Source organism: Polypterus senegalus, chromosome 4 (assembly GCF_016835505.1).
Source record: "Polypterus senegalus isolate Bchr_013 chromosome 4, ASM1683550v1, whole genome shotgun sequence".
Taxonomy (NCBI): Eukaryota; Metazoa; Chordata; class Cladistia; order Polypteriformes; family Polypteridae; genus Polypterus; species Polypterus senegalus.
The window spans coordinates 168,221,907-168,248,828 of NC_053157.1; the positions used below are offsets into that span (position 1 = coordinate 168,221,907).

The 26,922-nt window shown below is 36.8% G+C and overlaps 1 protein-coding gene across 3 annotated transcripts in view; it reads left to right on the forward strand.

Moving 5' to 3' along the window:
- LOC120527806 (alpha-1,3-mannosyl-glycoprotein 4-beta-N-acetylglucosaminyltransferase B-like) overlaps positions 1-25,012 on the forward strand; it is a 127,347-nt gene extending 102,335 nt beyond the window's left edge. For 2 of the 3 annotated variants that reach the window (XM_039751647.1, XM_039751648.1), the window contains exons 9-15: positions 2,769-2,899; positions 14,202-14,309; positions 18,701-18,894; positions 20,071-20,149; positions 20,256-20,316; positions 23,386-23,498; positions 24,970-25,012. In XM_039751647.1, the coding sequence (XP_039607581.1) occupies positions 2,769-2,899; positions 14,202-14,309; positions 18,701-18,894; positions 20,071-20,149; positions 20,256-20,316; positions 23,386-23,498; positions 24,970-24,993 (710 nt within the window). In that variant the 3' untranslated portion in view covers positions 24,994-25,012. The remainder of the gene's footprint in view (positions 1-2,768; positions 2,900-14,201; positions 14,310-18,700; positions 18,895-20,070; positions 20,150-20,255; positions 20,317-23,385; positions 23,499-24,969) is intronic. The other variant, XM_039751649.1, reaches the window with a different exon arrangement.
- The last annotated feature ends 1,910 nt before the right edge of the window (positions 25,013-26,922 follow it).

Here is a 26,922-nt window from a genome sequence, read left to right on the forward strand (position 1 = left end):
AGAAACTATCACTATATGCAGATATGGTACTATATACAGTATTTCAGATTCACAGAATACTGTGCCTGCAGTCCTAACAGCACTAGCAGAATTTTAAAAGGTTTCTGGACTCAAAATTAATTTGAATAAAAGTGTCCTTTCCAGTGAACTGTTTAGCACACAATATTAGATTGGACACCTTCCCTTTTATCATAACAGATCAGTTTAAAAATATAGGGGTAAACATGACAAGTTAACATAAAGCGCTTTATCAACAAAATTTTGCTGTCTGCTTAGAAATACTTAAACAAGACTTGCATAGGTGGTCAACCCATCATCTCACTTTAGCTGGAAGAATTAACACTGTCAAGATTAATATCCTTCCTAAGCTTCTTTTTCTATTTCAAAGCATTTCAATATACATTAAAAAAATCATTGTTTTAAGTTAGATTCAGTGATAACCTCATTTACTTGGAATTCAAAACATTCACACATCAAAGGGCAACCTTACAAAGGTAGAAGGCGGCATGACTGTACCTAACGTTCAATTATATTTCTGGTTGTGAAATATACAAGTTGTAAGAGCCATTTCCTAGTTACATAAAAGTCATAAATGTTTTACTAAATGATAATGCATAATCTATCGGAGGTTCCTATAATCCCATCCGTTGAATAGAATTGGTATATTCTAGCTATTTCTAACTTCTCTGACTAAGCATTATTCTCAGTTATTGATTAGCCTTGTCATGTGTAAGGTGTTTGGAGGGCACATGGTTTTAAACCGTGCCTTTTGAGTCTTGCATTCCTTGTCTGCGTGTTGTGTGTGTAACATGTAAGACAAGGCACTTAATTGAAAGTGCTATGCCGTACATTTAAAGTATACAGAAGAAGTAGTTAAGAATCTTTAAGTATAGAAACAACTAAAGTTTTACAAGAAAAGCTAAGTTTAGAGAAGATATATTTTTTTCTTTTTTTTTGCATTTTATTCTACGTGTGTAACAACTTTTTCTTTATTCGTGTGTGGACTGTTTTACTTTGAATTTTAACTAAAACTTTTTAAAACAAAGTTTTGGACTGAGAGATTTCTTTTGGCACACGTTTTTCCTGTGCTTGATCTCGCCTTACACTCCTGCGGCTACACAAGCTATTAAAACCTGGACATTTCAACAAAAAGTTGAACACACACATGCTTCGTCCGCAACAGAAATAAAATCCTGCAGTACTTCTTTATATTTCATGTTTTGTACCCCAGTATCTATGAGTTATCACAAATATACTAACGTCCAATTGTGCCTCATTTACTCAGAATATGGAACTAATGTAGAAAGTACTTCTGGATAGAGAAGCTTTTATCTGTAGCACCTCTGCACGATAACCACCTTTTTCCACACTTTGACATATGCAGATTTTGGTGTTTGGAAAACATAACTTTCCATCAACACAATTCTTTCACTACCTCCAAATTAGAAACTTTGCTAAATAAAATCTACCCAATTTTCCTCACCTCCCACCTACTTCTATTCCGGAAGAAACATTGACCAGTCTTGGGATCTCAGACAGCATTTCTGCAATATATAAAAACATTTTACAGTCCCTCCCTTTCAAAGATCCCAGAGTATAGTGGGAAAAGGATCTCTTACTCAACATTTCAGAGTGGAAGGCAGCCATGCACATAATTCACTCTAGCTCCATATGCTCAAAGCATACAATTATTCAATTTAAAATCTTTTATTGAGCACATCTGTCTCCTTTAAAATTGTCCAAAATGCTTCCTGGGTAAGATCCAACCTGCGAATGTTCCAGCCTCATTGGCCATACGTTTTTGGCATGCACCAAATTAACTTCACTCTGGACCAAAATCTTTAAATGCCTTTCAGACAGCTTCGGTGTCACAATCTCTACTAATCCATTAATAGCTGTGTTTGGTGTACTCCCAGATGAGTTTAAACGTGAGAAGGACAAACAAACTGTAATTGCCTTTACTTCACTATTGACACATAGGCTTGCTCAACTGGAAGAATCCTAACCAACCTCTTAAGTCAGCCGGCAACTGATGTTATATACTATTTGAAATTGGAAAAATGAAATTGTCACTTAGAGGACCTGTGCAAAATTTTTTTAGAACCTGGTAGGTTCTAATCAATAATATTTTAGAATAAGCATTTAAATTGGGGGAAAAGGATTCCAAAAAAAAAATTTTACTCTCTCTGTTGGCCTACTTCTTTTTCTTATAGGTGGAGGATGATTTTAACTTAGTTTTGTCAAATTTGACTTGCTTTTATGGAATGTTACTTGCTTTTAATAAATTCAATAAAATGTTAAAAATAGTCAGGTCACGAGTCACACTCACCAGTCATCTACACTTGTATATGTTTTGATTTGTCATTTTAAGAATAAAAGTGTAGGTAACAGCTGAAGGTGAGGCAGTATATAAAGTAAAAGCAACATTTGACGAGAGTAAGGATCATGTATTTAAACAGATAATTTAGTGATCTAATCCCTTGTTAATAATTTCTTCTTTCTCTATAAAAGTTTTTGCTGCTCTCAGCATTATGTAGCATTTTTGTATATGGAAGAAAAAACTAGGAGTAAAGTAAGTAAAAACAGATTCTTCTGGGTTTCAGAAAAACAGATCTATCAATTTGTAGCATTAATATTTTGTGTGTACTTATGAAAGAAAATATTTAGAAGTTTTGAAAGCAAAGGAGATTTCTTTTTCCTTAATTGAACTGTAAAACGTTTATCACAATGTTAAGTCACTGATAGTGTAATTTATTTTTAATTTCTAGGCAAGCTGTTTCGTACCTCTGACCTTCCCCTTATTGTGGAGTTCATTTTGATGTTCCACAAAGACAAACCTATAGATTGGTTGCTGGAGCATATTCTGTGGGTTAAAGTTTGCAATCCAGAAAAGGATGCTGTAAGTAAATTATTCTATTTATTAAGTAGGTTGGATTAAAAATACAAAGATAAATAAAGCATGAGTTTTCTTTCTTTTTTTAAACACTTTTTTTACCTCCTGTAGTTCTTTAACATTATCTTTTGCTCAACTTGTGTGATTTGTAATTTAAGCAAAGGATTTACCTTTTAAGTTGCACTAAATATCTGATACACTTTCAATGTACATGACTTAATTTGTGACACTTCTGTTTCTATTTGATCTCTATCTGTGCAGTATCTCTACTCACTACTGCAGAATAAACTTATTTTAGCTTTAATTTTATTTGACTACACATTTTACAGTTTTCTGTCAATAAAAGTATCGGGCATTGTAAGAAATAATCTCTTTGTGGATAAAATGTAAGAAAGGTACAGTATAAAATAAATATTTGTACAAGTGTCTTAAATTATAATTCACTCTTGGTGAAAGTATTTTCAGTATACATATTTTCTGAACTATGAATACTCTAGATCAAGGGTGGGTAGATTCAGTCCTGGAGGGCCGCAGTGGCTGCAGGTTTTTGTTCCAACCCATTTGCTTAATAAGAAGCTATTATTGCTCAAGTAACATTTCTGCTTCACTTTAGTTGTCTCGCTCATTAGGATTTTGAACCCTGATTTCTTATTTTAGTCTTAAACAGCTGTAGTCTTGGTTTTTAATTGCTCCTTATTAGCAATAAGATGCAAATGACAAAAGAGAATAGCATTTCTCCATTTAGCTTGTTTCCATTTACACCTGTGTGTATTTATCATGCACTATTGGGTTTAATTAAATACTTGGAAGGAAAGTGAAGAGAAAAAAGTGAAGCACTGACAATAACTCATCTGTTTTAGACTTCAGATCATTTGGATAATATCCTTAGAAAGGAAAAAAATCTAGGATATGAGAATGACTTTACATGGCAGAGTTAAAGCACTAGCAAGCCATGAAATTAAATAATTGACAAGGATTGGTTATTAATTAAGCAACTGGGTTGGAACAAAAACCTGCAACCACTGCGGCCCACCAGGACTGAATTAGCCCACCCCTGCTCTAGATAGTGATTTCACCTTTTCTTGGTTAGTCAATATACAGCCTCACAAACTCAGTTTTTAGAGTTTTCTTAGTTTCTTGTTGCCCTGGCGATGCTAAAGTCTGTCTAGCAAAACAACTTCTATTGGAGAGACTGCTTTATGTTTTAAGTTCTTACTTTATTATATACAGTAAACACACTAGAAGCGTTGTCTGTAAAATACATTCTTAACAGAAAACTCACTTTGATTCACTTTGTAGGTTTTATAAAGAATAATATACCCACCATGGACTGCCTGATTTTATCTTAAATTGAGTAAATACTAAATTTATTCACTAATGTTTTCTGTTCTGAGAAATAAATACTGCTCAAGATTAACGCAAAAAAAAAATTCACGTTTAGTTCATGGGAGAATTCTATACTAGTCAATACCTGGATAATTTAAAATATTTGCAGTACAAAAACTCTGTAAATGTGCTTTTGTGAAAACAAACATTTCAAGCTAAGTTGGCCAGAAAATCACTTTGTAAGGATTGTGAGATTTGATGTTACGAGATTTATGCTTACACTACCAGTCAAGTTTTAAAATACCTCAGTTTATTCAGTTTTAACTTTAAATTTAATCAGTTGAAAATAATAAAAATGTAAGCAGTAAAACTTAAAGTTTAGGTTAGCAAAAACTGTAAAAAAGGACATTTCAGAATTTTCAGGGAACAACTAATAGGTTACAACCTACAGATGTGATGCAGCAGTTAAAAGTTAATTAAACATTGCAAGTAAAAGCAAACAGTTTGCACAAGTGTCAACTTCTGTTGACTACTTAAAAATCCTTGGTCTGTCTTAAAGCAGAGCTGGAAAAGACTGTGTTACTACACCCTCTGAAGCACTACTCGGACAATATCACACTGTTGAAAGTATATATATATACGTGTGTGTGTATATATACTGCTTCAAAGAATTAAAGGAACACTTTTTAATCAGAGTTTAGCATAAAGTCAATGAAACTTATGGTATATTAATCTGGTCAGTTAAGTAGCAGAGGGGGTTGTTAATCAGTTTCAGCTGCTGTGGTGTTAATGAAAGTCAGTGTCACTACTGGTAGCATGAGGCGATACCTGGACCCTACAGAGGTTGCACAGGTAGTCCAACTTCTCCAGGATGGCACATCAATACGTGTCATTGCCAGAAGGTTTGCTGTGTCTCCCTACACAGTCTCAAGGGCATGGAGGAAATTCTTGGAGACAAGCAGTTACTCTAGGAGAGCTGGAGAGGGCCATAGAAGGTCCATAACCCATCAGCAGGACCAGTATCTGCTCCTTTGGGCAAGGAGGAACAGGATGAGCACTGCCAGAGCCCTACAAAATGACCTCCAGCAGGCCACTGGTGTGAATGTCTCTGACCAAACAACCAGAAAGACTTCATGAGGGTGACCCAAGGGCCCCATGTCCTCTAATGGGCCCTGAGCTCACTGCCCAGCAGCATGCAGCTCGATTGGCATTCGCCATAGAATACCAGAATTGGCAGATGCACCACTGGTGCCCTGTGCTTTTTACAGATGAGAGCAGGTTCACCCTGAGCATGTGACAGAAGTGAAAGGGTCTGGAGAAGCCATGGAGAACATTATGCTGCCTGTAACATCATTCAGCATGAGCAGTTTGGTGGTGGGTTAATGATTGTCTGGGGAGGCATATCCATGGAGGGTCACACAGACCGCTACAGGCTTGACAAAGGCACCTTGGCTGCAATTAGGTATCAGGATGAAATCCTTGGACCCATTGTCAGACCCTATGCTGGTACAGTGGCTCCTGGTGCACGACAATTCCTGGCCTCATGTGGTGAGAGTATGCAGGCAGTTCCTGGAGGATGAAGGAATTGATACCATTGACTGGCCACCACACTTTCCTGACCTAAATCCAATAGAACACCTCTGGGACATTATGTTTTGGTCCATCCAATGCCACCAGGTTGCACCTCAGACTGTCCAGGAGCTCAGTGATGCCCTGGTCCAGATCTGGGAGGAGATCCCCACAACACCATCTGTCATCTCATTAGAAGCATGCACCGATGTTGTCAGGCATGTATACAAGAACACAGGGGCCATACAAAGTGCTGCATAATTTTGAGTTGCTGCAATTAAATTTTGGCAAAATGGACTAGCCTGCCACATAATTTTTCACTCTGATTTTTGGGGTGTCTTTGAATTCAGGGCTCTGTAGGTTGATCATTTTCATTTCCATCAAACGATGTGGCATCCTTTCGCTCCTAACACATTACCCAGTCTATATCAGTATAGATATCCAGGAGGATTTCTTTTTCCCATTGAGATCTGATGTGTTTTCAAAGTGTTCCTTTAATTTTTTCAGCAGTTTATATACTATATATATATATATATACTTTCAACAGTGTAATATTGTCCGTCTGGATGACTTTGATTTATGTGGGGACGATTCCAGAAAAAACAATTCTTCATGTCGTCAGTTCACACACTTCTCGATGGTCCAGGATTTTTCGGGTGATTTTCTATGTAATAAGTTTATAGCGTGATGAAAATTGCATAATTAGATCTGGACCACCGTATACAGTGTATATGTGTGTGTATGTATGCGCTTATGTGTGTGTATGTGTGTGTGTATATATATATAGATATATATATATAGAGATATATATATATATAGATACAGTAGATATAGATATATATATATATACTGTATATAGGTAGTTATATATAATGCTGTCAAGGTATGGACATGCCATGGCTGATCCTAAAGCTGATGAATATTTTAAGTCATTTTTTCAACAGTAGTTATTCCCTGTCATTTGAAAAGAATTATCTTGAGGCATCAGTGTACATTTCATGAAATGACTCTGCACTGCATCAGTATGTTTGTAATTGCAGGCTAACTATTATAGTAAACGGTCTAATATCACTGTGCTTTCTCACCTTTTCAACACTAAAATTAAACGAATAACCTCTTCTATGTGTGGTTTCTGAATGTTCTCTGCATATAGCACAGTATATTCTCTGATTTGGTTGTGATGCTGTCTCCTCACCGTATTGATCACAAGCTGTTAGTTGCAAAATATCCTCCTTATTTAATCATTTAATGGTGTACATGGTGTATGTTCAAAAGTGGAAATGTGCATATGCACAAAAAAATCCAGATGCATAAATCTGTGTGTATGCCAAGTTTCATGCACTTACCCTTTACAAATCTCAACAAATGTGAAATTTAATGTGTATGCACGGGCCTACAGCCCCCACCCCAACTTTGCATATTTTAATATGCAAATCAATATAAATATCACCCTTCATTCAGTGTTAGGTTAAAAAACTTTGGAAAAGGCACCTGAAAAAAATAAGAATTTCAGCAAATATGAAGTGGAAGCAAAGAAAAACATACTTTTTGTTGGCTTACGCAGTGGTATGAGCAACAAAAGTGTGGCGGAGATGTCAACAGTTGCAATTCAGAAAGTCTCACTGTGCCTGAAAGAAAACATGAAGCGGTCAGATATCACAGTCGACGTGAAAAGCAAGTCACAGCCCACCGTCTGCTTATTCCGTTTCAGACAATATTACAAAAACCGATCCCCATGCGATGCCCAGGCGGTGATGGTGCTGCTGTGCTGAGCATGTTTTAGGGCACTGGCTGCACACACACCTCTGCCTCAAACTGTTGGGAGGCCATCTGCTTTTGTGCTGATGGGTTCTGTTCTGGAGTCACAAAATGCAGTAGTGAATGTTGTAAAAGGCGTGGCCAATGAATAAGGAATATAAGTGCTATACTATGTGATATTGACCAAAATTAAATGAATTGGTAAAAAAATGAAATGCTGCATCTGATTACCTGTTTTTACATTCTGATAATTATGTTCAAACGAAGTTGTAATGCTGTCTGACTTGGCTGATCATTTGGTGGGTCAGGGTCAGGTTCATCATAGCGCATCTCTTCTGGTACATGCTTACACACTGTGACATACTTTCTGTTCACTACAGAGCAGGACAATAATAAAGAGGAAATACTTTCTATTTACATAAGCAAATTCATTCTCTGCAATTCTCAACTGATTGATTCTCTGCTCTTTACTTTGAGGTGACTCGTTATCCATAAAAGCAGTGCTTGCTTTTTGCTACACTAGTTGGAAAAAGCACCTGCAACAGTGCAGAGCTGCCATTTTTATTGGTTCTCCAGCTATATATGATGTAATGCCAGCTCATTCTTTTGGTGATTCATCCTTGGCTGATGTAACTTGACTGCTCCAATTACATTGGGAAAACCAAACTTTGCTGCGAATTGCACTTTTATGTTTTCCAGTTCAACCACAGTGTGTGAAAATCATATCTATCACTAGGGGTCGCTGTTGCCCCATGAAACCCACCAGACAGACGTCCAAGACACACGTGTAAAAGCACCAAGAAGAATATTTTAATATTTTCTTAAGTAAAGTGCACAAAGCACAGCACACACCACAATTCATCAATAATTAATACAATAATAAACATTAATCCTCCACTCCCAGCAGCTTTGTCACCCAACCTCCCAGCTCTGGCTCTGCTTGCTGGGTCTGCACCAGTCCTTTCAATAGTCCTTGACCCAGAAGTGTTCCTTCTCTTTTTCCAAGTCAAATACCACATCCTCAGTCCTCAAGTAGTCTGGAAGTACTGTGGGCTTCCATCCTCATGACTCCGAAGCACTTCCTAGTTGTATTAAGAGTAGTAGTCCCCAGGTTCTTTGTGAGCTCCCCCTGGCCGCACCCACAATACCCAACAGGGCTGAGGAAACAGGACTCCATGTCCCAGGATGCCCTGAGGGAAACTGGGTAACCGTTGCCATCCAGGGGATCTGCCACCTAGCTTCCCAGAGGAGGCAGTGTCCTGAAAAGGCTGCTCTTCTACTTCTTCTCATGCTAGGATGTCTCGGCCGGAATGAACCGCCGGCCGTCCATCACAATGGATTATAAGCAGATAATACTATCCTATACAGCTGGTATGGCGTGACTCAGTGATGTTTGTGTGTATGCACCATTTATACATTTATAGCTTGTATGTTTGCCAGCCAGTAATAAAACTGAAAGTTAGGTAGAGCCATTCCTTCTTGTGCTTTAGGTCGTTGTAGAGTTGCCCTTTGGATGTGTGGATGTTTCAAATTTCAAATAAATGAGATTATCACTGAATCTGACTCCTTAAAAAGTTATTTATTAATGTATATGGGGATGCTCTGAAATAGAAGCTTGGGAAGGATATTCATCTTGACAGTATTATTTCTTCCTGCTAATGTGAGATGAAGGTAGACCATTTGCTCACATCTTGTTTAATTTTTTACCAGGTAGACAGCAAAGTTTTTTGTTGAAAAATATTTTCATATTTATTTATAATGTTTCCCCCTAGGTATTTGATCTGATCTGCTAAAGTAAATGGGAAGGTGTCCAGTCTAACATTGTGTGCTAAGAAGTTCACTAGAAAAAGCACACTATTATTCAAATTAATTAAAGTCCAGATATCTTTTGAAACTCTGCTAGTGCATTGAGGATTGCTGTTATGGACATTTGTGGATTTCATATATACAGTACAGTACCGTATTATCTACATATAGTGATATTTTCTGTTCAAGTCTTTCTCTGGTAATCTCCTATACTGTATCTCTGATGCGTTTTTGAAAGTGAATGGCCAGTGGCAATTGCAAAGAGCAGTGGTTTTAGGGGGTATCTTTGTGGAGTACCATGTTCTAGTTTTAAGTAGTTTGAAATAATGTTGTTAATACAAACAGAAGCTTCTGGACTGGTATAGAGTAGATTGATCCATGCACATATATTTGGGTAAACCCAAATTTGTGCAATGTGGTGAACAGATAGTCCCATTCAATCATGTCATATGCTTTTTCTGTGTCCAAAGATAATAAGATCTTGTGTGTTAGATTTAATGGGTGAAGTATATTACATTAAAAAAACGTCAAAGCATAGAAGCTAAGTGTCTGCCTTTAATAAATCTGGTTTGGTCATGAGATATTACAGAAGAAATCATCATTTTTGTCAGTTCTTCAAGCTAGAATATTTGGACAGTATCTTAATATTGTTCAAAAGTGAAATTGGTCTGTCATTGTAATAAGTCTGTATTTTTCTATGGAAAGATGGTAATCAATGCTTGGCAAAAAGTTTGAGGTAAAATTTTGTTGTTACTATCTTCTATAAATGTTGCTAATAGTTGTGAAGCTAACTTATTTGATTTTTTTTTTTTAAATTCCAATTAATAGCCATCGGGGCCTGCTGCTTTCCCACAATGGAGGTACTTTATACATTTAGTAATTCTGAGTATCAGAGGTTTATCCAGTTCCTCCACACTAAGAATCTAGTTGTAGTATTTGTAATATGTCAAAAAGTCATTAGATTGTGTCTTATCTTTAAACTGGGTGGAGTATTAAGGACTTATAGTACTCCTTAAATATGTGGGTTATATTTTTATGATCGATGATTCTCCATCTGCATTGGTCATTGCATTGCGAACTTCCTGCTTGTAGATTTGTTGAGCTGTGATCTTTTTAGCCTTCGCTCTGGGTTTATAGTATTGATGTAGCAATTTAAAGATGAGCTGTTTTACTTCTATTGTTGACAAGGGTTAAATTCCAACTACAAAGTCTGTCAGTGTTTTCCCATAAAATGCCTCATTTGGAGACATAGCATGTTCTTGATCTGTTCTAGTAATTTAACTCAGATGCCTTCTTGGTTTCCAATTTATTTTCGTGAAAAAGATATGAATTAATCTGTCCTCTTTTTATATATATATATATATATATATATATATATATATATATATATATATATATATATATATATATATATATATATATATATTTATAGGCCTTCAGAGTTTCCCATAGTATTCCTGCAGAGACCTCTGAAGATGCATTTGTCTCTAAAAATAATAAATTTGTTTAGAGATGATTTCTGTACAGTTCTCATCACCTAATGACAGGGGGTTACGATGCCAGCTATGGGATGATTGTGTTGGACATAGTGATATAAGTTCCATGATCAAAGGGGTATGGTTGGAGAGAACAATAGCATTGTGCTTGCAAGATTTGATAGTGGGCAGTAAATTATTACCTGCTAGCAAAATACCCGCACTTTGCAGTGGAGAAGTAGTGTGTTAAAGAAGTTATGAAAAAGAAAAGGAAAAATTTAAAAATAACGTAACATGATTGTGAATGTAATTGTTTTGTGACTGTTGTGAGTGTTGCTGTCATCAAGGATTTGATTATTATTATTTCTTTCAATCAGGTTTGTATTTGGAGGATGTGTTGTGTTCAAGTTATATTGCGTGTTTGTCAACCTTTGTAAAGATAACAGGTTTCATTCATCGAAGTGTTCACTACCCAAATCGGTACTCCCGGTATTAATTTGTGGATTTGCCTGTGAATATTTAGCGGCAGCGTGTCTATGAACTCAGTTTAAACTTAAGCTCTCCTATTGATATGTTTACAAAGGCTTGTTCAGATTCAGAGGGTTGTTCCTTTCTTACTGCATCAATAAACAGCTTGTCTTCCTCTTTATCTGCGACATCACACACTGCATGCACGGGTTTACCTTTTCCAGTCCTGAAAACTTTAGCGAAGTGGTTCAATTTACCACATTTTTTACACTGTCTTCCTTTAGCTGGACATTGACTTTTTCCACCGTGTGCTTTGTTTCCACTGTAGCTGCACTTCTAAATATGCTTGTATGCGTCACAAGCTTCATATTCTTTTGCTGCCTTCTCAATTGTGTAATGCGTTTTTCGTTCAGAGCTCTTTGGAGCTTTTGCTTGTTGTCTGCGTACTGCTTTCACAGTCAGTTCACGTGAGCCACTCGGAGTACATGCTTCGAAGGTTCTCAGCTGTGCTTGTGCGATCTTGCGATGTCCACAGCTTTATTTAATGTTAGCTCAGACCCGGCACTTAAAAGTTTCTCTCTCACTTTCGCTGAGTTTGTGCCAAACACTATTCTAACCCTGACCGTCTCATCTTCGTTTGCATAAGCACAGTCCTTCACCAGCAATTTTAACTCCGTTACAAAGTGATCAAAAGTATCGTTTATTGCTTGATTCTTCTCACTAAACTTGTATCTCGCGAAAATTGTATTCATCTTAGGCATGACAAACAGCTCGTAGCGGCAGCGTGTCTCCTGCTGACAGACGGCCTTAATATGGGCAGGCACTCAATTACGTGAGAGGCGTAGGTATGGGGGACACAATATAGCAGGCAGCCAACTACGTGGAAGGCATGGTGATGGGTGACGCAACTATGCCTCACACGGCGACCGAGCTGCAGGCTATGGCCGTATATATGTACGTAAATAGGATTCTTCCTTGTTCTCTACGTACTTACGTAGGAGGCGTGATGATGTCACACGAAACTCCGCCCCCCACGGCCATCTCCAACTCAACTCCATTACATTATATGGAGAAAAATAGCTTCCAGTTATGACCCTTACGCATAGAATTTCAAAATGAAACCTGCTTAACTTTTGTAAGTAGGCTGTAAGGAATGAGACTGCCAAATTTCAGCCTTCTACCTACACAAGAAGTTGGAGAATTAGTGATGAGTCAGTGAGTCCGTGCTTTACCTTTTAATAGTCTAGATAAAGAAATAATCAATTCCTCAGTAACTGTGATGTACTGATGAGAATCTATACCTCTCTTTCTTTTCCATATTCCTTACATCCTTTTTTTATATCTCTCTATATCACTTATATATCATTAATGTCTGTCTTTATATCATTTATGTCCCAAATCCCCGCTGCGCTTAGTGCAATAATCTTTACCTTCAACTCGGACAGTTGATTTCCAACTTCCATCAGTTGCGAGTCTAGTTGGAGTTGCTGCTGTTGACAACAAGGATAGTGAGGCCATGGTTGGCTCCAATAACGCAATTAAGATCAGTAAATTGCCTTGCCTCACTTGCAGTTTTGCTCCCACTTTCGCTCTCTACTAGAGCCAATGCTGCAGCGGGAGTTCCTGGCAGATCCATTCCTTTGCCTGTCTCTTCCAAGTCAGTGTCTGGCAGGCCATATCATGAACTTGAGATCGGTTTAGACTTTGAAGCTTTAGCTTCCTTTTCCTTCTCTTTCTGAACCCTTGATGTTATGCTCATGCTTTAAATATACCAGTAATTAAATCCTCTCAGGTTGACTAAATACAGGATACCTCAGAATGATAGTAACAAAAAAACAAAAAAAAAAAACTGCTGCCAGTAGTGCTCCATCCTAGACGTCCATCCCTCACAACGGATAAGAGCAACTTCCTTTATTATCTCAAGATTCAGCAGAACGACGAAGTAACCACTCATTAGTAAGAGTTTGAAATAATACTGTAGAATTTACTGATAAGTAATCTGAGTGTAGATAGCATGTTCTGATTTTGTTTTGACAGATGTTCAAAGTAAATTAGTAGAAGTTATTTTTTTTTCTATGAACGTAATCAGTTTATAAGTGTACTATTTATATGGTGCTTTTATTTGATTCCCTATCCAACTCACTATCTCTGTAGAGTTATCACATTTAGTTAATTTCTGTTTGTGGGTGTCTCCACGCACTTCATAGATTATGACGTTTAGTATCACTTAGTGTATGCACTTGTGTCATGTGATATAATACCCAGGGATTCTTCCAGCCTTGAGTTGAGTGATGCTGGGATAAATTCTGAGCACCTCATTCTACTGGTATGTTGATGATCTTTTACAAAATAACTTATACAAAGTTAAAGTACCAGTGCAATTAACAAATACTTTAAATTTGTTGTAAATAATTTTGCTTTTTTTATACAGTTGATATGATCATTTACCCTAGCCTCTGATTTTCTTACACACCAATAGCAAACTACAGAAAACCCATACAAAAATGGATCAAGTATGCAACCTGCACAGAAAGGCCTATGACATTTAGATTTTTAAGATATCATCTAGAACTGGCACAGCGTCATGGTACTCCGAACAGTTGACTGAACAAAAGTTAGTTGTAATGATTATTTTTTTTCTTCTGACCTGCATGGTAATTTGTTTATTATGTTTCATTAGATACATTTGCATTCCATAAAAAACTATTGTATTTAGTTTACAAGTGAAACTTGTTAGTAATTGTATGCATACCTTTTTGAAGTACTAGTGATCGAAAAAAAAAATTTGGCAATTATTGAAATTCACTGAAATAACTATCTTCAAAAAAAAAAAAAAACTTCATATTTCAGATTAAGTTAACGCACACAGTAAGATAATGGACAGCACAAATGTTTTCTTTTTCCAGAAGCACTGTGAGAGGCAAAAGGAGAGTTTGAGAATTCGCTATAAACCCTCTTTGTTTCAGCATGTTGGCACACACTCCTCACTGGCTGGAAAAATTCAGAATCTGAAAGTGAGTATTATATTGAAAACTTCCTCCATATGTATAGAGTAATTTCCTGGAGCTTTTCATTTCACTTTTTTCTTTTTTTTCCAAATTTATCAGGGGCCTGTATAATTAATTATCTACCTATCTACCTACCATATGTACTTTTGAACATCTTTCTGACAGAACAGTGAACAATAAATAGAGTAATAAAGTAAGTCAAAAATGACATAAGTGATCCTTGCATCATATAGGATTTATGGTCACTCATTCACCTGATTTTTTTTTTTTCTTTCTTGCTGCTTAACATCAATTACTGGTAGCATATGTTGCATATATCATAAACATTTTTGATATCGTTTTAAACTTTATATCCACATTTAAAAGTGGCACACATTGAATTAAAAAAATACATGTACTGAAAACTTTTTCTTTTTCCTTTATAATATAAAATACATAAAATAATGTCACACAATCATTTTCCATAGCTATGACCAGCAGTTAAATTAACAATTGTATTTGGGCAAAATATTCTGAGCCCAGTTTTTGTTAGCTGAAAAGTCACATGTTGCAATTTGAACATTTCCCAGTTTCACTAGGTACACTGTGCATATTGTTTATAAAAAGTACAACTCAAGATGCATCACTGTGTAGTATAATAACTCATCATGAAGTGAGTCTGAAATCCTGCAGCACCCACAGCAGCATGCAGGTTGCATAGCCAACCACCTCTTCTAGCTGCCAGCCATGGATCAGAAAGAGAGCGAGAGAATAAATCTTGAAGAAAAAATATGGCAGAAAATTACCAGTGTTTGTTTTCTTTACTGAATAATGTTGTGGACTATACTGTATGTTAAAAAATACCTCTGGTACATCAGGACTAGTTGTTCAAGGTCATTTTAGGATCAAATGAGATATAACTTGGAATAGACACTGAAAACCTGAACTTGTCTTATTATTATTATGATGATGATGATGAGCACAAAAAGGAAGAATATTTACAAAACAGGAGTAAAATTCAAAGTATTTGGGAGTAGTGGTACACACATAAACAGTCAGACATATGAAAGTATCCATCCATTATCCAACCCGCTATATCCCAACTACAGGGTCACGGTGTCTGCTGGAGTCAATTTCAGTCAACACAGGGCACAAGGTAGGAAACAAACCCTGGGCAGGGCGCCAACCCACCGCACATATGAAAGTATAAGTACTCTTATTTTCTAAAGTGATGCATGTAAATGACTGTTTTGACAAAACAGTTTCAAGCAAAAATGTTTCAAACCACATCATGTGTGTGTGAAACACGAATGTACTTTCAAGTCAGATGTGATTGAGCAGCTCCCAGATGTTATTAAAAGATGGGTTTGCCAAGTTCATTGTGTTCATTAAGACAGTATTATGCAATCACACATTAATGGAAAAACTGCTAAAATTTCTGCAATATATATTGCAATGTAGTTAGCACTTAAAATTACAGATTACAGGAGTGATGGAAATGGAAACTGTAGCAGAAGTATAAATGGAATCCAATGAGATGTTCAATTTAATAGTTATATAGATTACATATAGTTTCTTTTATTTTGGCACTGAATGTATTTTCCTGCCAGTACAATAACAATATAAAAGAGCAAAAATATACAGTAACTTGCGAACAGATCATACTCCTTAAACTGCAACTAAAAACAAAGGAGAAAAATCAAATGAGCTTCACTCAGCTAACAATTCTATAATGGATAGAAAATTATGCCAGATTAATGAGAATTTTGAGCATGTTAGATATTTTATTTGTTTCTAATTAACAACTGTCTATGCCTTGGTATCTTGCTAGATTTGTTTATTAAAGAAAAGTGAAGCTTCCCCAATACTTTTGCTTAATTTGTTAGTCAAAAATAGATTTTATATTCTGCAGTAGCTTTAGCTGTCAGTCACTGTATCAGATAACTCAGTTTCCAAACTGCCAAGTGTACACACAGAAATCCTAAACTGCTCTCCAGTTCAACTGGTACAGTAAGTGGTTCACATGTCTACCCTTGATCTTGTCTTTTAATAAAATGTTTTGAATGAAATATGAGCGTGGTATTTACATGTCAGTCAGTCTTTTCTCTTTTGCAAAGAGCCATTGGTATATGGATATAGTCTGAGGCAATTACTGTGTGTTAAGAATACTTTGCAAATGTAATGCCCTATTATTTTACTATAATTAGTATGTGACTTGAGAATGTATTTGAACACGTCAGGATAGGCATGAGGATTACCCGAGTTAATCAAATTTGAGATACTATATGTATTATTTAATTGTTAGGGAGTACTGTAGTTTGTTTTGTGGTTCCTTAAGGAGGTAACAAATTCATTAAAAAAAGGATTTTAACAAGCTTACAGTGGGGCAATTAGGGGGCATATCTGAGCCCCAACCCTCAAACATAACTGAAGCACCACAGTCACAGGTTCAAATAAAGTGTTTGTATTTGCAAAAGTACCTTAGTAGGTTTCTTCTCACTCCATTGAGCACAGCACAACACAGTAGAATGTAATCCTTCCTTTTTTTCTCACCTTGTACTTCTCTTCCACCTCATTGCACCATCCTAGGAAGCAATTCCAGGCCATGCAGAACCTCCTTAAAATATGGAATCCTCCTTCTTGCAGCACCTACTGGAGGCTCCCTAAAATCCCAGCAGGGCCACCCATCAGGACCACAACCACAACAAGTGTGTAGGTAGGGAATCTGCCAGGGACATGCTGACAGGTGTCTTGCTCGGAGTATGTGACCCTGTCAGACAGCTCCCTTCTAACCTTCTGCTATAAAGCCATCCTGGCCAGGAAGCCTGCAAACCAGTGTCCTGTGTGACAACAGGTAAAACTAAACCGTTCCACTAGATTTCACAATGTGAACTGATTTAAATAGAGAATAGGCTACAGTGAATTTCAAATTTTATCACTATGAGTTTCATTCTTGGAGTCTGATGTACGAGTTCATCTATTAGTTAGTTTAATCAAAAGCAATTGCACCCACACCCAGGGAGGTATACTTTTCCCTTACTGAAGATTCTATAGGTAATAAAGGAAGGTTTGAAAAATGTATTTTTTTCCATTTACCACTTGACTTAGTTTACATAGTTACATTGTCACTGTGCTAGCATATTTTATTATGTAATTATTGCTTTAGAATATGCAGTAGCTATATGTTGTTTTGTTTTATTCTATAAGATCCTTACTCAGGATTGTTTGCTACCTTTATTCTGGTGCTGCCAAGACAAGCTTTGGCATTTTGCAGCACTGAAATGGAAAAAGTATTTTTAAAAAATTAATGAATGGATGGAACAATAAATACATAAAATCTGCCCAAGCCTTCCCTAATGTAATGTAATTCTAGAACTCGGTTTTTCTGAAACTCTGATTCAGTAAACACTTATCATTCAAATGGCATTTACTGAAAAGATGCATGTTTCTTAGTACAACAAATTGAAAAAAATATGCCATCTGTTGCTTAATTGATCTACTGTATATATTTGCAAAGACAGTGAATATTCCTGGTGCCATTTTTTATAGTCACTCATCTGGACTTAAGTAAATATTATTCTTAGGAGTTTAACCCCCATTAACATCCCCATATTTATTGTATGAAATGAATTTGCCTGTCATAAGGCTTCTCCTCAAAAAACCTTCCACTTATAAAATAGCAGTTAACGTTTTTTCATTTTTCTTTATATTAAAATTGATCTAATAAGTTATGAAATTATAACTGGAGGCAAGCACAGACAGTCTTAGAGACGCAAATGCTGTGTCAAAGACAAAGTGGCCAAATCTGCTGCTGATTGACAGAGGTCTTCCTTAAACAGCAGAATTGGTTGCTCAGTAACTGGTATTTGCATCTTACCTCTGCCAACCTGAAAGAGAGTGGGAGTGTCACCCAAAGGGGCTCATTCCATTTGCAGAAGAAACAGATATGATGCAGTACTTTTCAACCTACTGTATCTATTGAATTATAAATGGTAATATGTTTAAGCTCAGGTGACAGTGGAGGAAATAAAATTGATTGTGTTTTAAAACCTTGTAATTATGAAACTTCAAAGTCATAATTGATAAATCATCCTAACTAATGGCCTGAGTGCAGTGATATTTTTAAGTATTCGGTCTACAGATTTTGCTAGACTTGTACCAAACAGTTTTATAATGTTCATAAAGTGATTTGTGGTAATTTTGTTTCTGTTACTATTGTTTGTTTTAGACTAATTTAAATTATATTGCTATGCTTACCTATACTTTAATATGGAGAGTATGGTGATTAAAAATGACACTTTTAATTAAATGAAAGTATTGAATAAGTTAGCAATTAACTATTTCCCAAGAGACATGTGTGTGATGTGTAAGAGGAATGTCTAAATAATCTTTTTTTTTTTTTCTTCTCATAATGGCAGGATAAAGATTTTGGAAAACAAGTACTGTATATAGGCCATCCCAACCCACCAGCTACAATTAAAACAACTTTGAAGGCCTATCAAAAGTACACATTTGAAAGAGCTTACAATGGTGAAGATTACTTCTGGGCCTTCTCACCTGAACAAGGGGACAGTATGACAATTGTGTTCAATGAGCCCTTGATAGTGGAAAGGTGAGATGTCTAATTGTCTAAGGCTTTTTAAACCAAATGCAAAACCTTTTCAAGGCCACAATAATAAAATAACAGTGAACCTAAACATAAGCATACCTTATCTTAACATGACACATGCTCTTGATTTCCCACTAAATCAGTGTACTATTCTAAACCTCAGACATGTTTTTTGTTTTCTGCTTCTGGTTGGCCATCGTCCACAATTCAAGGTTATCCTTCTGATTGTTCTCATATTGTACTGCTTAATTGTAGCAGACACCTGCAGACAAGATTACCCCCAGACATGTTGCAGTTATTACATGCTTCCTGTTTGTTTAGGGCACTCCTTGCCACTAACTACACACTGTATTTAAAGAAATGCACCAAGCTTGAATTGCTGCACTTACAAGGCTTGACGTGTCACATAATGATGGCCAATACAACATACCAAAGGAAAACGGTACCACTCCATTAGTACCCAACATGCAACCTACAGCTGTGTGTTTCTTGCCTATAGGGAGTAGTGATCAGAAAAATAGAACGTGGATGTAGTTATAACAAAGTGATGCTGGACCTCTCTTCCTTTAGCAGTTTTATGTAAGCCATGGCTGCAGACCTATAAGGAACCCCATTGTTCATGTCTGTGTTTTAGTGGTTACACACTGCCTCTGCTAAACAGTGATGGGCCTATCAACTTCTCAAAATGCCAATTCAAATAGCTGCATACAGGAGTTTTATTATAAAGTTGTTTTCCTTGGTTCATTACTTTCAAGTCACTTCATGCAGCAGAAATACAGTAGCTTTAATGTTGTTCAAGTTCTGTTCAGGTCATTTGAGCTACAGAGACTGGCCAAATGTTTATTGGATTTCATTTTTCTTGTGTTTTTTTTTAATTCTTCCATTGTTTGTGTGTGCTTCACTCTGGGATACTAATGTGATTCACAGTAACAGTAAATCAACCTTGTATTAGAGACCTTAGATGTAATAAACTGACATTTTTTACAGAGCTACTTTTAAACATGTTTATCAAGATATAATAAATAGTTCAACTCATGTTACAAAAATGAACAATCTTTTGCCATGAACTTTTTTATATATTAAATGGGATGTAGCAGTGTTGCATTTTTCACACGCATCTAAAATAAAGCCTGAAAATTAAATACAGGTTTTAATTTCAAATTGTTTAATTGTTGGCAGTTACTTCTTCCGAAGTGGAAATATTGAACATCCAAGTGACAAATTATTGGATACCATCGTTGAAGTCCTCCCTGAAAAGGTGAGTAAATAGATACTACATTTAATTTAGCTCATTTACTTCTAGTGTGATTTTCATACTAGACTTTTATTTTCTTTCTTTTAATTTCTTTCTTATTGATTTGCAGAATGCAATCATCAGCATTGGGAATGGGATAAAGAAAACAGAGGATGGCTATTTCAGAATTGGTAATTCCTTTTCTAATTTTAAAATGTCTACCCTGGAATAGAATAGTACCTTGTCACTGGTTGGTTCATGCCTTTTACAACCCTGAGTTGGACAAGTGGGTTTTAAAAAGTTATTTTATGTTTATTTATACTGCATGAATGGGGCATTCACAATAGTCACTTGTTTGCACTTGTTTGATTTGTAATTTTAAAACCCTGGACCAGAGTGGTAAATAAAAGACAAATGTGTCTTTGTCTCAAACATTGTGTATGTATATACTGTGTATAATATACACACTTGTTATGCTACAGTATTTGTATAACTATTGACTAGTAAGTACAATGGAACCTCGAATGTCTTGAATGTCTTGGACCACGTACAAATCGGGTTATGACCAAAAAGTTTGCCAAACTTTTGCATCTGTTTATGACCACACACTCAGGTGACGAACAAGCCAGTTTCCCTTCCGGTTCATACACGCCGATGATTTCCGCACATGTTCAGTCTTTTCTGTGCGTTCCCTGTGCAACGAGAGAGAGTGTGAGAGAGAGAGCACAAGGAGGCAGTAAGGCCGAGAAGGCAGTTAAAGAATGCACTGGGCTTGTTTTTAAAGAGCTGCTTCAAGCATTGTTTTAATCTCGTTGTACTGTATTTAATGAAGACTTTTTTCTATTGGATTTTAACCTCCACTTCACTTCTGTCTTTATGGAATCATTTATTTATTGAACGATTCTGAAAGCACTGCACTTTCATTTGGACTTTGTCTTTGATTGTTGTTTGTTGATTTCAATAAAAGCACTTGGCACTTTTTGCACCATCCGATTGCTCCATTGTAGTGCCTCACTGTCGTGCTCATTGGCAACATTACCAACGGTGACGGGTTTAAGGGCTCCCGGAAGTGAGATGGGAGCATGCAGCGAACCCGCATCTTCACAGACTTTACCTCAAAACTGTAATCTCCTCTCCACCCAATTCCTCCTCACTTCTTTCATGCCAGAACTCGACTCATGCAAGGTTAGTTTTCTTGGTTGTTTATGGTTAGTTTTTATATAAATTACGGATTTTTCAAATGCTCATTTTTTTTTCCCTGTGCTTAAAACTCATTAAAAAAAGTGTTTACAGCGAGCAGTTCGTAAGGCTATAGCGTGAACTCTTGCAATGTTAGTTTTCTCTGTTCAAGGTTTTCGCAGTGTTATTCAATGTTTTTACATTTAGTTTATTATTACACTGTGCATTCTATGGTATAATTAATTATTTTTGTGCTTAAAAATCTTTAAAAAAAAAAAATACATATTTACATACAGCTCATATGGTCCGGAACGGATTAATTGTATTTTACTGTAAAAGGCGCTATATAGCGCCCAACCCGGCACAGACTTACGCAGAGGCACGTGTAAAACAAACAGGCTTTTATTAGTTTTCTTCAGCCGTGGGGCACGTCTTCCCCGTATCCCACAGGCCCAACACAGTCCCAAAAGCACAAAACACAGCTCAAACAACCCTTCCTGGCACCACCACTCCTCCCAGGCAACCTCGTCCTCTTCCTCCCGATTCTGGCCTCGAATGAAGGGAGGCTGGCCCGTTTTATAGCCCACCCGGAAGTGTTCCAGGTGCTTGACCAGCTGGTCCTGATTGCACCTCCGGGTGGGGCTGATAACTCGTCCATCCGGGTTGTTGGCTCTCGGCAGCACCCCCTAGCGGCCACTCCATCTTCCAACCAGGCTGTGGAGGATTCCATGTCCCATGGAGCCACGTGGGAGACTGGGAAATGAACAACGGCCAAGGAGGCTACCCCCAAGCGTCCCGGGGGAGGTATTGAGCTGTCCATGGTGGCTCCCCCGGAACATATGCAGCAGGGGTGTCCCGGCCGGGCATGGGACCCAGCTGTCTGTCACATTACATACAATCCTATGGGGGAAATTACTTCGGGTTACGACCAGACTTTTGCAACTAATTACGGTCGTGACCCGAGGTTCCACTGTATATAGTATTCCTGAATCTACTGGTGAGAGTACTAAAGCTGGTAGGAATAAGAAAAACAGTGTACAAAGGCGGAGATCCTTAATTGTCCTGTTTTGTTTTTCTAAGGCAGCTGTATATGTCATGAATAGAAGGCAGGTCAGTAATGGTAATACTCTTTGTCAGCTTCACCTCTCTTCTGCATTGGTTTACTATCTTGAGCCAAACAGGAGCCATACCAGGATATGATGCAGTCATTTAAGATGAAGTCTGGATGGAGATGTTCCTAAGAACAGATGGAGAGAACTGAGCTGTCGTCCAATATCTGAGGAAGTAGAAACACTTGATGAGCATTTTTAAAAAGAGTAGAAATGTATTGCCCCCACTCCAAAACATAAGTTATCATAATACCAAAAAATGGAAAATTGCTTGCCATATTGATAGCATCACCTTCTGTACAGATGGAAGTATGGTCTACCTTCTGCTTAATGAAGTCTATGACCAGCTACTTGCTTTTGCTGACAGTAAGGATTATGATGTTGTCCTGGAACCACTGAGTCAGCAGGCAGACCTTTTCTCTGTAAGTTGTCTCATCATTGTCAGTTATCAGGCATATTAGCAAATAATGTTGGAGTGGGAGCTGTGGCTGGCTAAACAGTCACAGTTGAATAAGGTGTACAGAAGGGGGCTTCGCACAATACACTGTGGGTGACCCTGTTAAGGGTCAGCATGGAGGATATGTGCTGCCAATCATTATATGACACATTCTGTTGATTAGGAAGTCTGTAATTCAGTTTGCTCTGGAGATGGCGCTGACTCCTAAATTGAGGATTTTGATGGTCAGCTTTGGTGGTACCACAGTGTTGAATATTGACGTGCGCTATATGACTGACACTCTAGCATAATAGTTTTTATTGTCTAGATGTGCCAGGATATTCTGAAGTGCAAGGGATATGGAATCCTCTGTGGATCAGTTGTGACAGTATGCAAAAGTGTAAGTATATGCAGTGCACTGGGACAAGAAGCTGTCAAGTACCACATAGCTGGAATAAGACTTGCAGACTGATAACTCATGAATGCTTGAACCAAGCTTGCATACAGAAAATGCCTTGCTGGCTTTCTTTTGACAGGATCCTTTGAAAATGGCATAGCAGAAGGAAAGGTCCCAGCTGCTCTGATGAAGATCTCAGGTTTTCGTCTAACCATACAGAGCAAATCAACATACTGGGTGCTTCTAAGTGAGGTAAAAACATTCATTTTTATTTATTGTGTAACAAAAATATTAATAGTTAATACATTCAATTCAATACAAGATGCAGTAGAGTTTTTTTTTAAATGACATTCACATTTTGACTTGTTCAGAGGCATAAATGTATAGGATGTAATGTTTATTATTTTCTTGACTAATCTCTGTATTAATTGTAATTTGATTTTTAAAATAAATTAAATTAACATACAGTGTATATGCTGTGGAAAATTTTTTTCATTTAGCCTTTTATACATCAGTATTGTCGCCTACTACAATGTATACTGCATGTGTATGTTAGCATGTAATCTAAAAAAAAAATTGTATGCATATATGTAGCTAAAAATGTTAAATACTTCTAGATAGACACACAAAGTTACTTTGTAGTAGGTGATATTTTTCAGCTGTTTTTGAAAATGTTGCCTAATTATGTTTGAGAGTACAGTTTGCCTAGATACAGTGGTCTCCTGTGATGGAGCTCATACATGAGAAAAATAAAAACAAGAAAAGTCTCAAGAAATTTTCCAGAACATGTATTTTTGTGTAAATTATTCCTGTATAATATTAGGTTGTTTTCTTTCAGTTAGGAAGTGGCCCTTGGTTGTGGTTTAAGGAAATATTTCTCAATTTCTTTGTCTTTTAAAGTGCAACCTAAAGGTGAAAGTAATATGAAAATACTAGTTTGCTGAGAGATTTCTAACAAATATGCAACAATTAGTCTTTAGAACTTGCTAATGGTTACTTCTTGCCTTTGCTGCATAAATAGAAGACTATCAATATTTCTACATCAGTTTAAGGGTAAAACAACAAAAATGTACAAACCACTGCAGTCTTATTCCACAAAAAAAAAAAAAAAATTTTTATATGTTTTAAATGAATTAACTTATTAATAAGTGTTTTTTTTTGTGTTGCCTAAAGTAAACTGATATGAACTATGAAAGTGAAATGTAAAGTTGACACAGTGAAAACATTCTTGCTAGGAATATATTGTCTTTTTTTTGTTTTCATCCAGAAGTAGTAAAAAAAATGCATACCATAATTACCATTGGAACTTGGCAAAGGAACTGTCGAGTTTTGTGTGATTCTGTATGATGCAAATTAGTTGAGTCCAAGGACCATTTGCATATTTCTTTAACTATTTTGCTTTTATAAAACCTGGTGAGAGCTACAAGTGGAATCAAAACATAAAGCAATCAGACAGGATATGATGAGCTTTGCAAGCACCTGTTTCATCTGCCCTGTCATTTGAAAAGAAAGCCACCACCTTAAATACTGGAAGCAGTATAGATATAATATAATCCACAAGAGCAACTATCCTGATCTGAAACATGTCCTGACAAACTAAATTGTCATGTGTATACAAGCAATGCTTTTCTCCTCTTTCCTAAAAGCTAATGTTTCTTTTGGATGGCATTGCTGTCATATTACTGCATTTATAAACAACGGATCTTGTTTTTTTTCTTGACAGATTTTTATCAAACAAGGGCAATGAAAACAGCATATGGTGCCATGGAAAAATGCATTTACAAAAATGGTCTTCCTAAAGCAAAATACAGCTTGGTATCTTTTGCATCTTTTATAGTGATGCTGTATACTGCCATAAGTACAAAGAACACAAGGCAATTTCTGTTTTCCCTCCCAAGAGGGAGAGAGAGTCGTCCTTACTGTGAAGTCCCCAGGCAGCCATCTGGAAAATCACTGACTTTGTAAGTAGAGAAGAAAAGCAGTAGTGTGTTCTGAAGGTTACTTACTTATAGTTTATGGGATTTAAACTTCAGCCCTTAATTGTAATCTACTACATTTATTATTTGAATTTGCACAAACATCTACCACTGTTTTTTGTTAAAAAATACTAATAAAGCATGCAAAACAAGACATTGTTTATGATCACTACAGCTTTAAATATTTTATAGTACTTCTTGGAACCTATGATGTTTTGATATCTTCTTGGAACCTATTATGTTTTTATGTATTTAAAATTTTTATGCCATCTATAGTTTTAACAATTGTCCATTATCTCAAGTGCTGAAAACTTCTGACTTATTTTTCTGTGGCTGGTTCCTGGTTTAACTTCAATAATTTCTTAACTATAATTTTAATCCAACAGCTCAGTGATGTGATAGCTGTTACAACTTGAATTACTACCTGCTATGAACAGTGGTGACTCTGAGGCTAAGGATCTGTGCTGGTACCTGGAAGGTTGCCAGTTCAAAGAAGGGATCCTACTCTGTTGGGCACTTGAGCAAGGCCCTTAACCTTAAAATTGCTTCAGGGATGCTGTACAATGGCTGACCCTGCACTCTGACCTCCAAAGGTCATGTGAAAAGACAATTTCCCTTTGGGAATTAATCCACTGTATCAAATACCAAAATACCAAACTAGAGTAAGTTGTTGTGAATTTGAACAACAAATTATAATAATAGCTTTAAGTGGTACACATCTCCATTTAGAAATTTTGTCAATACACTGAATTTGCACTGGAGCTGGCAATGTGTTGCCATTTGCCCTTTGTTGCCCTTGTCTGCCTCCAGGGCTGAAATAGTTGTGAATGTCTACATTCCTAAAATCAATATATATTAACATATAAAGTTGGGCAAATTAAATATCAATGATTACTGCGGTGGGTTGGCACCCTGCACCGGGATTGATTCCTGCCTTGTGCCCTGTGTTGGCTGGGTTTGGCTCCAGCAGACCCCCATGACCCTGTGTTCGGATTCAGCGGATTGGAAAATGGATGAATGGAATATCAATGATTAGGAAGATGCTGTATTTTCTTGTTTGTTTTCTGTTACAGTCTGTATGCCACCATTTGGTTGTATTATCATTGTCACTATTTTTAAACTTAGAATTATGAATTTGGTCGCAGTTTTTTCATCATTTTTAAAGTAAGAAAAAGTTACAGTGCCTGACTATTGTGTGCATCTCAGTAAATGGGATGATTGTGGAATATGTAAGGTGCAGTGGGGATTGTGCCATTATAAAGGGCAAAAGTAAGTAACATTTGCTTTTTATTTAGACTGATTTTAATTAATTTCAAACTATTTATTCATTCATTTATTTTCCAACCCTTGACCAAAGCCGGGTCACGGCGGGCAACAGTGAGTTCCATATGTCCTTTTCTCTAGCCACACTTGTTGAGGGAATGGATGCAGATTGACTGGTAAATCAAGAGCTTTTCCTTCTGTCTCCGCTCCTTTTTCACCACTACAGATAGGTATAGCAACCGCATCACTATGCTCATTGCTGCAGCCCATCTGTCAGTCTCACCATTCATTTTCCCTTCACTCGTGAACATGACAACTAGGTACTTAAATTCCTCCAGTTGAGGCAGTAACTCATGTGAAACTCTGAGAGGACAGTCCACCTCTTTCCTACTGAGTATCATGGCGTCAGATTTGGAGGTTCTGATACTCGTACCTGC